Source organism: Nycticebus coucang, chromosome 2, assembly GCF_027406575.1.
Source record: "Nycticebus coucang isolate mNycCou1 chromosome 2, mNycCou1.pri, whole genome shotgun sequence".
NCBI lineage: Eukaryota > Metazoa > Chordata > Mammalia > Primates > Lorisidae > Nycticebus > Nycticebus coucang.
Genome location: NC_069781.1, coordinates 42,707,766 through 42,722,657, shown reverse-complemented (window position 1 = coordinate 42,722,657; position 14,892 = coordinate 42,707,766). Strand labels below are relative to the sequence as shown.

Here is a 14,892-nt window from a genome sequence, read left to right as displayed (position 1 = left end):
CAATTAAATTAAGTGCCTCTGCGATACATGTTACAGTGAGGGCAGGGTTTCACAGAATCTGGGACTTCAGGGAAAAATAATTCATGCTGCTTCTTAAAATAGTAACATTGCTATAATGTATAAACGTGTATACTTCAAAATATTGTGTTGTACATAATAAACACATACAATTTTATCTGTCAATTGAAAAGATAAAAACAGGCTCGGCACCTGTAGCTTAAGCAGCTAAGGCGCGAGCCACATCCACCAGAGCTGGCAGGTTCAAATCCAGCCTGGGCCTGCCAAATGACAATGACAACTACAACCAAAAAACAGCCGGGCATTGTGGTGGGCACCTGTAGTCCCAGTACTTAGGAGGATGAGGCAAGAGAATCGCCTAAGCCCAGGAGCTGGAGGTTGCTTTGAGCTGTGATGCCACGTCATTCTACCCAGGGTGACAGCTTGAGACTCTGTCTCAAAAAAAAAAAAAAAGATAAAAACAAAAACTATACATCATAATTATACAGAACTAAAAAACATATTTTTTTAAAAATAAAATCACATCTGGATCTCTTAAGTAACATAATTAAGTACTTACCTTTTTTTGCTTTTTTAGCTTTTATCTGTACATTTTCGAGAAAACAAAATTATTTTCAGAATAAAATATTCAAATACAGGAAAATATTATCAATTTGAAATAGAAAGGAGGGCAGACAAAATTGATCAAAATGTTGAACTAGACCTTTTTAAACATCAGTTACATTATTTTCTAATACTTACAGAATGTTGAATTAGGCTAATGAAGTATTTCCTAGCACAAGTGTTAAAGTGATTGATACAGACAAATAAAAGACATAGTCTCGGGCGGCGCCTGTGGCTCAGTTGGTAAGGCGCCGGACCCATATACCAAGGGTGGCTGGTTCAAACCTGGCCCCGGTGGAACTGCAACCAAAAAATAGCCGGGCATTGTGGCAGGTGCCTGTAGTCCCAGCTATTCGGGACGCTGAGGCAAGAGATCACTTAAGGAGTTGGAGGTTGCTGTGAGCTGTGTGATGCCACAGCACTCTACCGAGGATGATAAAGTGAGACTCTATCTCTACAAAAAAAAAAAAAAAGACATATTCTACATCCGAACACTGGGTAGTATACTAAGTGGTACAATATGAGCAAGGCCCGTCTTACCAGTGGCTAGGGATCCCCAGGCATTAGAAGGAAGGCTCTGTTCAGATAAGTAAACAATTTATCACAGCTCTAAAATGATGCCTTCACAATTATAAGAGGGACTTTACCTAACAAATGCATCAGTGTAACCTGATTCTTTGTACCCTCAATGAATCCTAAACAATAAAAATAAAGAAAGAAAGAAATCATATCCACGAAAATAAAATAGTGCCTAGGCAGCTCCCCTTTTAAATCACTCAAAAAATAAAAATAAAAAAACAGGTTGTGTACTCACCAGGGGTACTGTTTACCAAACTGAAGGTGCAGCGCCTGCAATATTTTGTCCTGGGTGTCAGCATCCCGGACATGAAGGACATTTTCTCCTAGGTAAATCCAGTCACACATTAATGGATTTGGAAGTGGGAATATTCAAGGAATAAAGAAGGTATCAGTGTGTCGTGCTCATGATTAGTACAGAAAACCAGCAGATTTCGAACACCCTTAAATCTTTTATTAGGAAGACATCAACTTTTGTACCTTATACCTTTTGAAGCATTCTCAGTAAGATTTCCATGTTTGTTTTCGTTGTTGTTGTTGTTGTTGTTGTTTGAGACAGAGTCTCACTCTGTGCCCCTACTGCCGTGGTGTCAGAGCTCACAGCAACCTCAAACCTCTTGGGCTTGAGTGATCCACTTGCCCCAGCCTCTCTAGAAGCTGGGACTAGAGCTGCCCACCACAATGCCTGGCTAGTTTATCTATTTTTTAGAAACAGGGTCTTGCTCTTGCTCAGGCTGGTCTTAAACTCCTGAACTCAGGCAATTTACCTGCCTTGGCCTCCCAAAGTGCTAGGATTACAGGCATGAGCCACCATGCTCAGCCTTCAATGTTTGTTTATTGAAATAAATGAGGCAGATTAACCTAGCATCCGCTTACCACTTGCCTAGTCATCTCTCAGTTCTCTCATCTCTTACTCAACTTGCCCTGCCTTCCATCTACTCAGCCAGTCATTCACTCAGCTGGACAGGCAGTCACTTTCCTCAGGTTTCCCAGCCAATGTGAGGGAGTAAAGACAGCAAAAGTGGCCATGTTTTTCAACAAGTGTGGCTAAAGGGAAAAGAGTGGTGGCTGGGCAGTGGTTGTTTTATTCTTAAGATGTGAGAGGCCTAACTGTGTTCAAATGGGGAGGTTAAACACATACAGAAAAAGGAGGACTGATGGGCAGGTTCCGGAGAAGGCAGGAGGGTAGGAATTGAGAACACAGGCAGAAGGATGAGCAGTGGACAGGAGAAAGAGAGACACCTACACTTACACCCCCACCCCACTGTAAAGACGGTAAGAAGGAAAATACAGGATGGGCTCGTATGTTTTTACAAGTTTATTTTAGTGTGGTAGCAGAAGTACAGAGAAAGACCATGTTGCCACATCCAGTGTTCCATTCTCCTTTCATGTCTTAGCGAACTCTGAGCAGCATCTAACACCACCTCCCTGAACACTTTATTTTCTGGATTAATGATATCACACTCTCCTGGGTTTCCTCTGACCTCACTGGAAGTTCCTCAGTCTTCCTTGCTGGCCCTTCTCTCTTCACCAGAACTCTAAATGTTGAAGGGTTCCAGAGATTCATTCTGGACTTCATTCTCTGTCTTATTTATAAGTTATCCCTGGGAAATCGCACTTAACCTTTGGGCTTTAAATATCATTTATGGCAGAGCGCTGTTGCCTTCAATATCCCTTTTGTATACTAGCAACAGAATTTTTAGCTGGTCATTTGATCACCCAACCAAAGACTACATCCTTTAGCTTGGCTTGCAGCTAGCTGTGGCCATGTGACTACGTTCTGACTGATATGAGAAGAAATATTTGCAATTTCTAGGTCATGCCTTTAAAGGGAAAGGCATCTTCCCCATTCTTGTTCCCAAAGGCTAACACATGGACTTGTAGCAAGAGCTGGAGCAACCATCAAGCAGACAGTCTGATGACTGTGGAGCTGTCATATCAGTGAAAAAGAAAGAAAAATCTTATTTAAGTCACTATTATTTTGGGTCTCTCTGTTATGGCAGATAATTGAACTGATAACTAACTCTACACCATCTATGTGCCAATGACTCTCAAATTTCTATCTACAACTCTGACCCTCGGGAACTACCTAGCTGCTTGCTAGCCATTTCTACCTTATTTACTAGGCATCTCAAACTTTTTAAATAACATTTATTTATTTATTTATTTTGGAGACAGAGGCTCAAGCTGTCACCCTGGATAAAGTGCTGTGTCGTCACAGCTCACAGCAACCTCAAACTCTTGGGCTTAAGCGATTCTCTTGCCTCAGCCTCCCAAGTAGCTGGGACTACAGGTGCCCGCCACAATGCCCAGCTATTTTTTGGTTGTAGTTGTCATTGTTGTTTGGCAGGCCCAGGCTGGATTCGAACCTGCCAGCTCCGGTGTATGTAGCCCTAGCTGCTGAGCTACAGGCGCCGAGCCTGGCATCTCAAACTTGATCTGGCCTTAAGAGAACTCTTGCTTTCATCCCTTCCCTCAGTGTCCCCAATATCAGGAAAGAACACACAGCTCAATCCAAAAATCTAGGCTTTAGTATTGATTCCCTTCTTCCTTCACCTCTCATATCCTACCAAGGACTGTAACGAATCTCATCAGCAACGAACTCTAAATCTGTCTTGTCTCTATCTCTAATATTACCACTCTTAGTCTAAGCTGCTATCACCTTATATCTGAACAACTGAAAAAGCCTGAGCTGGTTTTCCTGCTTCTACCCTTGCCCTACCACATTCCACTCTCCATATTAACGTCCAGAGCAACCTTTCCAAAATATAAGTCATATAGAGGTGTTCCCTCCTTTAAATGGCCTCTCATCAAGCGTGGTCTGGCCTGCCATCTCTTTAGGGATGGAGCCACCAAATTGTGGCTAGGCGCATCCCTTCTGAATAGAGGCAGGTCTGGGCATGGAGTCTGGAGAAGAGGTGACCCAGCTGCCTATCAAATATTAGGGGAGCAGGGCTCTGGTGCCCCTAGACCCTGAATTCACTGAAGACCATGAGGGTCCAGAGTGGTGTGGCTTTTTAGAGATCAGCTGAGTTACCAACTTTGGCTATACTTTGCAGGTGCAAGAAGCCATCTTTAGGCAAGGCCCCAGCTCTGCCAAACAGATTAGGGAGGTCCTTTTCAATCTTTGTGCATAATCTAGATCATGGGGCATGTCCCCTACTTCAGTAATAGAGGTCACACAGTTTCCCAGAGTGAGGCTGCAGCACCCTACCCCAGCAGTATGCCTCGGGCCTGGGGCACTGCTCACTGGGGCGCATGCACCACACGCATGACATTCACCCCAGAATAGGAAAATCAGTTCCAATCTCCTTGATTACCCAACTGCAATATGTTGTGAAATTCAATTTCCAGCCTTGGGACTTCACATCCAAAAGCAGCTGTGTTTTCCATAATACTGAAGCACCCCTTAGTATCCTAGGAAATTTTTTTTCTTTTTTAGAGACAGAGTTTCATTTTATCGCCCTCAGTAGAGTGCTGTGGCATCACACAGCTCACAGCAACCTCCAGCTCTTGGGCTTAGGCGATTCTCTTGCCTCAGCCTCCCGCCACATGCCCAGCTCTTTTTTTGTTGCAATTTGGCCAGGGCCGGGTTTTAACCAACCACCCTCGATATATGGGGCCGGCACCCTATCCACTGAGCCACAGGCACTGCACCCTAGGAATTTTTTTTTTTAACCTTCCATAGAAGAATGTACCCCGGCTTAGCGCCAGTGGCTCAAGTGGCTAAGGCTGGTGGGTTCGAATCCAGCCCACACCTGCCAAACAACAATGACAATACAACCAAAAAATAGCCACACGTTGTGGCGGGCAGCTGTAGTCCCAGCTACTTGGGAGGCTGAGGCAAGAGAATTGCTTAAGCCCAGGAGTTGGAGGTTGCTGTGAGCTGTGATGCCACGGCACTCTACCCAGGGCGACAGTTTGAGGCTTTGTCTCAAAAAAAAAAAAAAGAAGAAGAATGTACCCAGAGTCAAAGAAGAAGAAAACATGCATGAGGAAGAACCAACAAAAAATCACTGTCATCATGAAGTATCAGACCAGATCCAGTTCATCTCCCACAACAGATGACAATGTAGCTACCTCCAAAGAAGCCAACTACAAAGAAATTATGGAAATGAAAGAAAGGGAATTCAGATTATGGATGCAAAAACAATGAAGGGGATTGAAGGAAAATCAGCAGAAGAAAATCTAAAAATTGACCAAAGATTTAACAAAAGACAGGACAACACCTCCAAAGATTTTGACACAATTAGAAACGATATAAAGGACCTGAAAGAACTAAAGGAGTCATTGAGAGAGTTTCAAAAGGTAAAAGAAAGTTTTGGTAACAGATTTAAACCATGGAGAAGAAAACATCTCAGAGCTTGAAGGCAAGGCTCTTGAGCTAACACAGTCATTTAAAGAGGCAGAAAAGAAAGTAATAGCAGAGCAATCTCTTAGAGAATTATGAAACTACATGAAGTACACCAACGTGCAAATTACAGGTATCTCCAAAGGGGAAGAAGAGAGTCCCAATAGCATGGAAACCTAAGTCAAAGATATTAGAGCTGAAAATTTCTCTAATATTAGTATAGATTCAGACATTCACCTACTTGATGTTTATCAAACCCTGGGCAGACTCAATCCAAACAGAGCATCTTCCAGACACATTGTTATTAACCTGGCCAGAGTCAAAATGAAAAAGAAAATTTCACAGTCAGCAGGTGTAAGCAGCAGCTCTCCTATAAGGGCGAACCCCTGGGAATTTCAGCTATCTGTGAAGCTGTACAAGCCAGAAGACAGTGGACTCCCATCTTCAATCTTTTCAAACAAAACAACTGCTAATGTAGGATTCTGTACCTTGCAGAACTGAGTTTCATCTTTGATGGAGAAATCAAATCTTTTACCAACAAGCAAATGTTGAGGAAATTTCCCCTTATAAGACTAGCCCTGCAGGAAGTATTCAGACCTATACCATACACAGACCAACACAATGGACCACCAGGAAAGTAGAGACATCAGGACACTAAAAAACACAGCCTAGCTTCTACAATGGCACAATTGATTAAAACAAGGCACTAGTCCTCCACATAATAAGACAAGACAGAATTCTATCCTACTTATCAATTCTTTCAATAAATGTAAATGTCTTGAATTCCCCACTGGAGAAGTACAGCTGACTGGGGAAAAAATGTACAAACCGGCTCGATGCCTGTGGCTCAAGCGGCTAAGGTGCCAGCCACATACATCTGAGCTGGCGGGTTTGAATCCAGCCTGGGCCTACCAAACAACAATGACGGCTGCAACCAAGAAAAAATAGCCGGGCCTTGTGGTGGGCGCCTGTAGTCCCAGCTACTTGGGAGGCAGAGGCAGGAGACTCGCTTGAGCCCAGGAATTGGAGGTTGCTGTGAGCTGTGATGCCACGGCACTATACCCAGGGTGACAGCTTGAGGCTGTCTCAAAAAAAAGTACAAACCAAGGCCAGGGGTGGTGGCTCTATCTGCAATCCTAGCACTCTGAGAGGCCACGGTGGGAGGTTTTCTTGAGCTCAGGAGTTCGAGACCAGCCTGAACAAGAGCAAGAACCCATCTCTACTAAAAATAAAAAAATTAGCTAGGCATTGTGGCACATGCCTATAGTCCCAGCTGCTCAGGAGGCTGAGGGAGGAGGATTGGTTGAACCCAGGAGTTTGAGGTTGCTATAAAGTTGGGCTGACACCACAGCACTCTAGTGTGTGTGACAGAATGAAACTCAGTCTCAAAAAAAAAAAAAGTGTGGTTCCCCATAGCTCAGTGAGTAGGGAGCCAGCCACATACACCCAGGCTGCTGGGTTCAAACCTAGACCGGGTCAGCTAAAACAACAACAACAGCAACAACAACAACAAAAACAGCCGGGCGTTGTGGCAAGCGTCTGTTGTCCAAGCTACTTGGGAGGGTGAGGCAAGAGAATCGCTTAAGCCCAAGAGTTTGAGGTTGCTGTGAGCTGTGACACCATGGCACTCTACCGAGGACAACATAGTGAGACTCTGTCTCAAAACAAAAAGCACAAACCAAGTATTTGCTGTCTTTAGAGAACACATCTAAGCCCCAAAGACATATCCAGACTCAGTGAAGGGTTGTAAAACAGTATTTCAGGCAAATGGAAACCAAAAAACGGCATGTCACAATCCTCTGCAGAAACAACTGGCTTTAAAACAACAAAAGTAGAGAAAGATAAATATGGACACTATATATTGGTCAAGGGAACAACACAACAAGAGGATATAGGTGGCTGTGAGTTGTGACACCATAGCACTCTACTGAGGGCGACATAGTGAGACTCTGTCTCAAAAAAAAAAAATAAATAGAAAGAAAGAAAGAAGGAAATATAGCAATGTTTCAGGTTATAAAATCAATGTACATTCATATATGCCTTCATATATGCCAACAGTCAAGCTGAGAATCACAGATATAAAACCCTTCACAGTGGCATCGAACAAAAGGAAATACCTAAGAATATATCTAACAAAGAATGTGAAGTATCTCTATAGAAAGAACTACAAATCACTGAGAAAAGAAATTGCAGAGGATGTTAACAGATGGAAGTACATATCATGCTCATAGCCTGGAAGAATAAATTTTGTACCCAAAGCAATCTACAGATTTAATGCAATCTCCATTAAAATACCAATGTCTTGATAAACTTAAACATACTTCTACATTTTGTATGGAATCTCCATTAAAAATACCTCAATCAGCCAATGCAATTCTTTTTTTTTTTTTTCTGAGACAGAGGGTCACTATGTCACCCTTGGTAGAGTGCAGTAGCATCACAGCTCATAGCAACCTCAAACTCTTGGGCTTAAGCGATTCTCTGCCTCAGCCTCCCAAGTAACTGGGACTACAGGCACCCGCCACAACGCCCGGCTATTTTTTTGTTGTAATTGTCATTGTTGTTTGGGAAGCCCCGGCAGGGTTCGACCCTGTCAGCTCCAGTGTATGTGGCTGGCGCAACAGCCACTGAGCTATAGGCGCTGAGCCAAGTGTATGCAATTCTATAAAATAAGAATAAATTGAGAGGCATCCTCTTGCTAGACCTGAGGTTATACTATAAGTCTATAGGGATCAGAACAGCATGTTATGGGCATAAAAATAGAGACATAGATCTCTGGAACAGAATAGAGAATCCAGAAATGAAACCAGTCTCATACAGCATCTATGCTTTGACAAAGGAAACAAAAGCACTCACTGAGGAAAAGAATCCCTATTTAATAAATGGTACTCAGACAACTGGTTAGCCACATGTAAGAGAATGAAACTGGACCCACACCTCTTACCATTTACAAAAATTAACTCACGGGCAGTGCCTGTGGCTCAGTGGGCAGGGCGCCGGCCCCATATACAGAGTGTGGTGGGTTCAAACCCAGCCCCGGCCAAACTGCAACAAAAAAAAAAATAGCCGGGCGTTGTGGCGGGCGCCTGTAGTCCCAACTATTTGGGAGGCTGAGGCAAGGGAATCGCCTAAGCCCAGGAGTTGGAGGTTGCTGTGACCTATGTGACGCCACGGCACACTACGGTGGGCGATAAAGTAAAACTCTGTCTCTACAAAAAAAAAAAATTAACTCACAATGGATAAAATATCTATCTAAGATATGAAACAATAAAACCCTAGAAGATAGTATGGGTAAAACTGGCAACGTGGCACTCTACCAAGGGTGACAAAGTGAGACTCTGTCTCAAAAAAAAAAATCGCGCCATAGAAGAGAAAATCTCAATTAAACTCAATAAGGGAGGAGAAGAGTAAGGGGTTCAGCAGCTTCACCCAGTGGGTACGATGCATGGGTATATGGCACACTCCCTTGGTGTGGGACACAACTGCAACTCTAATTTTTACCCGTCATGTGTAAATCATATTACCTAAGGGTTTGTACCCGCATATTATTTTGAAATAAAGAATGAGAAAAAAAAAGTTTATTGCTAATCAAGTTATTCTAATAAGTCAGAATAAAAATGAGTTAACACACATAAAACATTTTCTTATCTTGGAGGTTGATCTGGTCATCCACATTCCAAAACAGCAGGAACTCTGTCCCCTTTGCCACTACTTTGAACTTTTCTACATGTAATCACTGGCTGACTTTATCTACAAGTGACATCTTGCTGCTTCTATAATAAATCATAAAAGAAAAAATAAAATAAATAAAATAAAATGCTTCCCCTCATACTTAGAAAAATTTCCAAATGATTTACACCCTGGCTTATACAAGTCTGCCTCCTTCTTTAACACCATCTGTATTACTCCGCCTTTTGCTCACTACTCTATAGGCACCCTGGCCCTTCTGTTTCTCAAATACACCAAGCTGTTACCACCGTAGAGCCTTCACACTGGCTGTTCCTCTGCTTCTCCCTGATCCTCACATAGCTGACTCCCTGTCAATCAGATCTCAGCTTAAGTTAAAGAGGCCTTCCTTTACCCAATCCAGTGTAGCCCATCACAGAACCTTGTGTTACAGTCTGCACAGCATATAGATATCCTGAGAATTTTTTTGTCTATCATCTATCTCCCCTCTCACCAGAATGTAAGTTACATAAGAGCTCAGCCCTTGTTAGTCTAGTTTATCACCAAATCGAAGTGCCTAGCACATGGTAGGTAATTACTAAATATTTTCTTAATGAATGAATTAATGGAGTTGAAAGAATTTCCATTTCATGGCTTCTATTTTCTCTGTGAAATTGGGAGCAAACTAATATGCTGGGAATTAGAGGGGAAGAAGATCTAAATAGAATAGAAAGCTAGGTGGAAAATATGAAGTGTGGAAGAGCAGAGCCAGAACTAATCTCCTGGTTCTAAGTCCAGTTCTTTTTCCACTAATGACATACATTTTCCATTAGCTACACCTTTCATTAGCTTCCATTCAACTTTCATTAGCTTCCATTGAATGCAGATAATATTAGAACTTGAACTAATATTAATAGCAAGTTCTAGCTCAGCCAGAAAATTCATTAATATTTTTACTTACACTTAGTTACTAAGGGACACCTTACTTAGAATTGCCAAACTCTACTTTTTTATTTTTTAACAATTCATAACATGGGTTGGCACCTGTGGCTCAGTGGGTAGGGCGCTGGCCCCATATACAGAGGGTGGCAGATTCAAACCCAGCCCCGGCCAAACTGCAACAAAAAATAGCCAGGCATTGTGGTGAGCGTCTGTAGTCCCAGCTACTCAGGAGGCTGAGGCAAGAGGATCGCCTAAGCCCAGGAGTTGGAGGTTGCTGTGAGCTGTGTGATGCCACAGCACTCTACCAAGGGTGATAAAGTGAGACTCTGTATCTGAAAAAAAAGTTCATAACATGTAATAGAATTGCCATACTCAGGAACTCTATTCTAGACTCAGAAAATGAAAGACTAGCCTTCTTATACTCATGATACATTCCCTCTTAAACACAGCCATCAAACACTGCAATTAACTAAGAACCTCTTAGCACTAATGGATATCACAAAGACAAAAAAAAAAATGTAAGCAGGGCAGCGCCTGTGGCTCAAAGGAGTAGGGTGCTGGCCCCATATACCAGAGGTGGCGGATTCAAACCCAGGCCTGGCCAAAAATTGAAAAAAAAAAAAAAATGTAAGCAGAGCTCTAAAAAATTTGGTAATCACTGTGTGCTATTTACAGACTATTTATAGATTTTAGCCTATAATTGGTCATTAACCTTATTTGCCCCCTTGTTCACAAAAATGTATGCTCAGCATTGATACACGCATACTTAATAAAAATTCATATATATGTATACAGTCGATTGAAATACAAGCAAAAGTACACACCTGTTTCTCTTCCAATCTGACGTGTTCCCAGGTTGATCACAGGTGTTCCAAAAGCACCAACCTCTCGTACCCCACAGCTGCTGTTCCCAATCATACAACCAGCATGGGCGACCAGCTGTATAAACTGATCAAATGGGACATGTTTAACTGCGCGAAAATTGGGATGATGCTCAATGCCTTTCTTCCGCATCACTCGGACCATCTCTTTGCTCCCTGTGAAAATGAAAAGAACCAATTGTTAAATGGTTTATGAGATAAAAAAATCATTTTCTTTTTTTTTTTTGCAGTTTTGGCCAGGGCTGGGTTTGAACCCACCACCTCCGGCATATGGGGCTGGCACCCTACCCCCTGAGCCACAGGCACTGCCCCAAAGAAATCATTTTCTTTTTTTGTAAAGACAGAGTCTCACTTTACTGCCCTCGGTAGAGTGCCGTGGCATCACACGGCTCACAGCAACCTCCAGCTCTTGGGCTTATGTGATTCTCTTGCCTCAGCCTCCCGAGCAGCTGGGACTACAGGCGCCCGCCACTACACCCGGCTATTTTTTTGTTGTTGCAGTTTGGCCGGGGCTGGGTTTGAACCCACCACCCTCGGCATATGGGGCCAGCGCCCTACTCACTGAGCCACAGGCGCCGCCCAAGAAATCATTTTCATTCATAGTATAGCCCCATTCAAAGAAATCTCCCTGCCTGTACTCCCAGCTACTTGGGAGGGTGAGGTAAGAGAATCACTTAAGCCCAAGAGTTTGAGGTTGCTGTGATGCCACAGCACTATACTGAGGGCGACATAGTGAGACTCTCTCAAAAAAAAAGAAAAGAAATCTCCCTATAAACCTCACATCAGTTATTAAGGAAATAGTGATTTTATTTTTATTTTATTTATTTTTATGTTTTTTTGTAGAGACACAGTCTCACTTTGTCGCCCTCAGTAGAGTGCCATGGCGTCACACAGCTCACAGCAATCTCCAACTCCTGGGCTTAAGCGATTCTCTTGCCTCGGCCTCCCCAGTAGCTGGGAATCCAGGCACCCGCCACAACACCCAGCTATTTTTTTTTTTTTTTTTTGGCCGGGGCTGGGTTTGAACCTGCCACCTTCGGCATATGGGACCGGCGCTCTACCCCTTTGAGCCACAGGCACCGCCCCCAGCTATTTTTTTGTTGTTGCAGTTTGGCCGGGGCTGGGTTTGAACCCACCACCCTCGGTATATGGGGCCGGCACCCTACCCACAGACGCCAACCAAAATAGTGATTTTAATTACTGATCTTTTGATGACTGATGAGTATCTAAAATGTCTGGCTAGCTCTCTGCTTGAACTGAACTCATTTAGGAAGTCAAACACTAGCACTTGAGACTTTTTTTTTTTTTGAGAAAAAGAGTTTCATTTTGTCACTCTGAGTAGAGTGCCATGACGTCAACCTCACGGCAACCTCAAACTCTTGGGCTCAATTGATCCTCTTGCCTCAGCCTCCCAAGTAGCTGGGACTACAGGCGCCCACCACAATGCCCGGCTGTTTTTAGAGACAAGGTCTCACTCTAGCTCAGGCTGGTCTTGGGAACCTGTGAGCTCAGACAATCCACCCACTTCAGCCTCCCAGTGCTGGGACTTTTTAAACATAATTCAGCAAATCCCTCTGATAATGCCCTGATAAAAACCTTTACCTTAGGCAACAATTAAGAGGCTAAAAACAGGCCAACAGTCTGTATCTCTTAAGCTGAGAATTCCTTAGTGAAAAGCTCTCAGGCTCCACCAGGCTGCTCAGAGAGCCTCTACTCAACTACACTCCCTTTTACGCTAACAATAGCTCGGCTGGGGGCGGCGCCTGTGGCTCAGTGGGTGGGGCACCAGCCCCATATACTGAGGGTGGCAGGGTCAAACCTGGCCCCAGCCAAACTGCAATAAAAAAATAGCTGGGGGGCGGCGCCTGTGGCTCAGTGAGTAGGGCGCCAGCCCCATATACCGAGGGTGGCGGGTTCAAACCCGGCCCTGGCCAAACTGCAACAAAAAAATAGCCGGGCGTTGTGGTGGGCACCTGTAGTCCCAGCTACTCGAGAGGCTGAGGCAGGAGAATCGCCTAAGCCCAGGAGTTGGAGGTTGCTGTGAGCTGTGTGAAGCCACGGCACTCTACCGAGGGCCATAAAGTGAGACTCTGTCTCTACAAAAAAAAAAATAGCTGGGTGTTGTGGTGGGCGCCTGTAGTCCCAGTTACTTGGGAGGCTGAGGCAAGAGAATCACCTAAGCCCAAGAGCTGGAGGTTGCTGTGAGCCATGACGCCACGGGGGTGACAAAGTGAGACTCTGTCTCTAAAAAAAAAAAAAATTGATCTGATACTGTGGCTCATATTTTATTATTTTTGCACGGGTGTGCAGGTGAGACAGAGTCCCATTCTGTCACCCAGGCTAGAGTGCCATAACATCAGAGCTCACAGCAACCTCAAACTCCTGGGCTCAAGCAATCTTCCTGCCTCAGCCTCCTGAGCTGCTGGGACTATAGGCACCTACCACAATGCCTCGCTAATTTTTCTACTTTTCATAGAGACAGGGTCTCACTATTCTTCCAGCTGGTCTCAAACTCCTGAGCTCAAGCAATCCTCCCATCTTGATCCCTCAGAATGCTAGGATTATAGCGTGAGCCACTAGGCCCCACCTGTTTTATTTTTAAACGCACAACTTAAAAAGATGTATGATGTACAAGGGGAAAGCAATATTTAGTGTCCATCTGCTTGCATCTCTACTCATCTTCTCCTAACTACCTGGTACAAAGAGAGGAAAAGTTGCTAATCTGATTGGTTAGAAGGCAAAAGAATAACCACACCATGCTCACCAGGGGGCAGGAGCCACTGATTCAGCAGCTGCGTGTGCATCTGTTCTCAGTCTTTTATTTTTTTATGGTATATGATTTTCTTTTTCTTTTTATTGTTTCAGGTTAATTTGAGGGTACAAAGAATTAGGTTACAATGTTTGCATTTATTATAATTATGTCCCACCCCCAAAAGGTGTGTCATATACCCTAACATTGTGCCCATTAAATGGGAGCACACGCTTCCCCCTTCCTCCTCCCTCTCCTTGCTCCCTCGTTCTCCCATCCCCCACTTTGAATTAATTCTAGTTTTTGTCTTATGTGAGTGTAATAGATCATCTACCGGCTTCATATTAGTATTGAGTACATTCAATTCCTATAATACTGTACTGAGAAGAATGTGTTTCAACTCCATCCAGGTTGATACAAAAGATGTAAAATCTCCACCTTTTTTAAGTACTCCATGGTGTACATATACCACGGCTTGTTAATCCATTCCTGGGTTGGTGGGCATTTAGGTTGTTTCCGCATCTTGTAGATTGTAAATTGAGCTGCTATAAATAGTATAGTACAAATGTCCTTATGATAAAATGATTTTTGTTCTTCTGGGTAAATGCCTAGTACTGGGATTACAGGATCAAATAGGAGGTCTAATTTGAGTTCTTTGAGGCTTCTCCATATTTCCTTCCAAAGAGGTTGTATTAGTTTGCAATCCCATGTTCTCAATCTTTTAAATTTTCTCTCTGGCAAGGTGGGTAAATGGACTTAGGGTCTAACTTCCTGGAGAAGGCGTCTCCTGTCTCCTCTGGGTCTTGCCGAAGCATGCAGTCATCACCTGTAATTACTGTACGGGTTGAATGTCCCTTACACAAAGTGAGTGGGACCAGAAATATTTCAAATTTCAGACCTTTTCAGACTTTGAAATACTTTATTACACTTGCCAGATCAGTACTCAGATTGAGATCCAAAATCCAAAATGCTCCAATGAGCATTTCCTTTGGGCACCATGTTGGCACTCGAAAGGTTTCAGAGTTTAGAGCTTTTCAGATTCAGGATATTCAAACTATCATACGTGGCACACCAGAAGGTACTACCATTCCAAGACTCAGATTAGG

The 14,892-nt window shown here is 43.4% G+C and overlaps 1 protein-coding gene across 2 annotated transcripts in view; it reads right to left on the bottom strand.

Moving 5' to 3' along the window:
• GNE (glucosamine (UDP-N-acetyl)-2-epimerase/N-acetylmannosamine kinase) overlaps positions 1–14,892 on the bottom strand; it is a 97,084-nt gene that overhangs the window by 36,854 nt on the left and 45,338 nt on the right. For both annotated transcript variants that reach the window (XM_053568764.1, XM_053568773.1), the window contains exons 5-6: positions 10,981–11,193; positions 1,436–1,523 (exon numbers count right to left, since the gene is read on the bottom strand). In XM_053568764.1, coding sequence (XP_053424739.1) covers positions 1,436–1,523; positions 10,981–11,193 — 301 coding nt within the window. The remainder of the gene's footprint in view (positions 1–1,435; positions 1,524–10,980; positions 11,194–14,892) is intronic.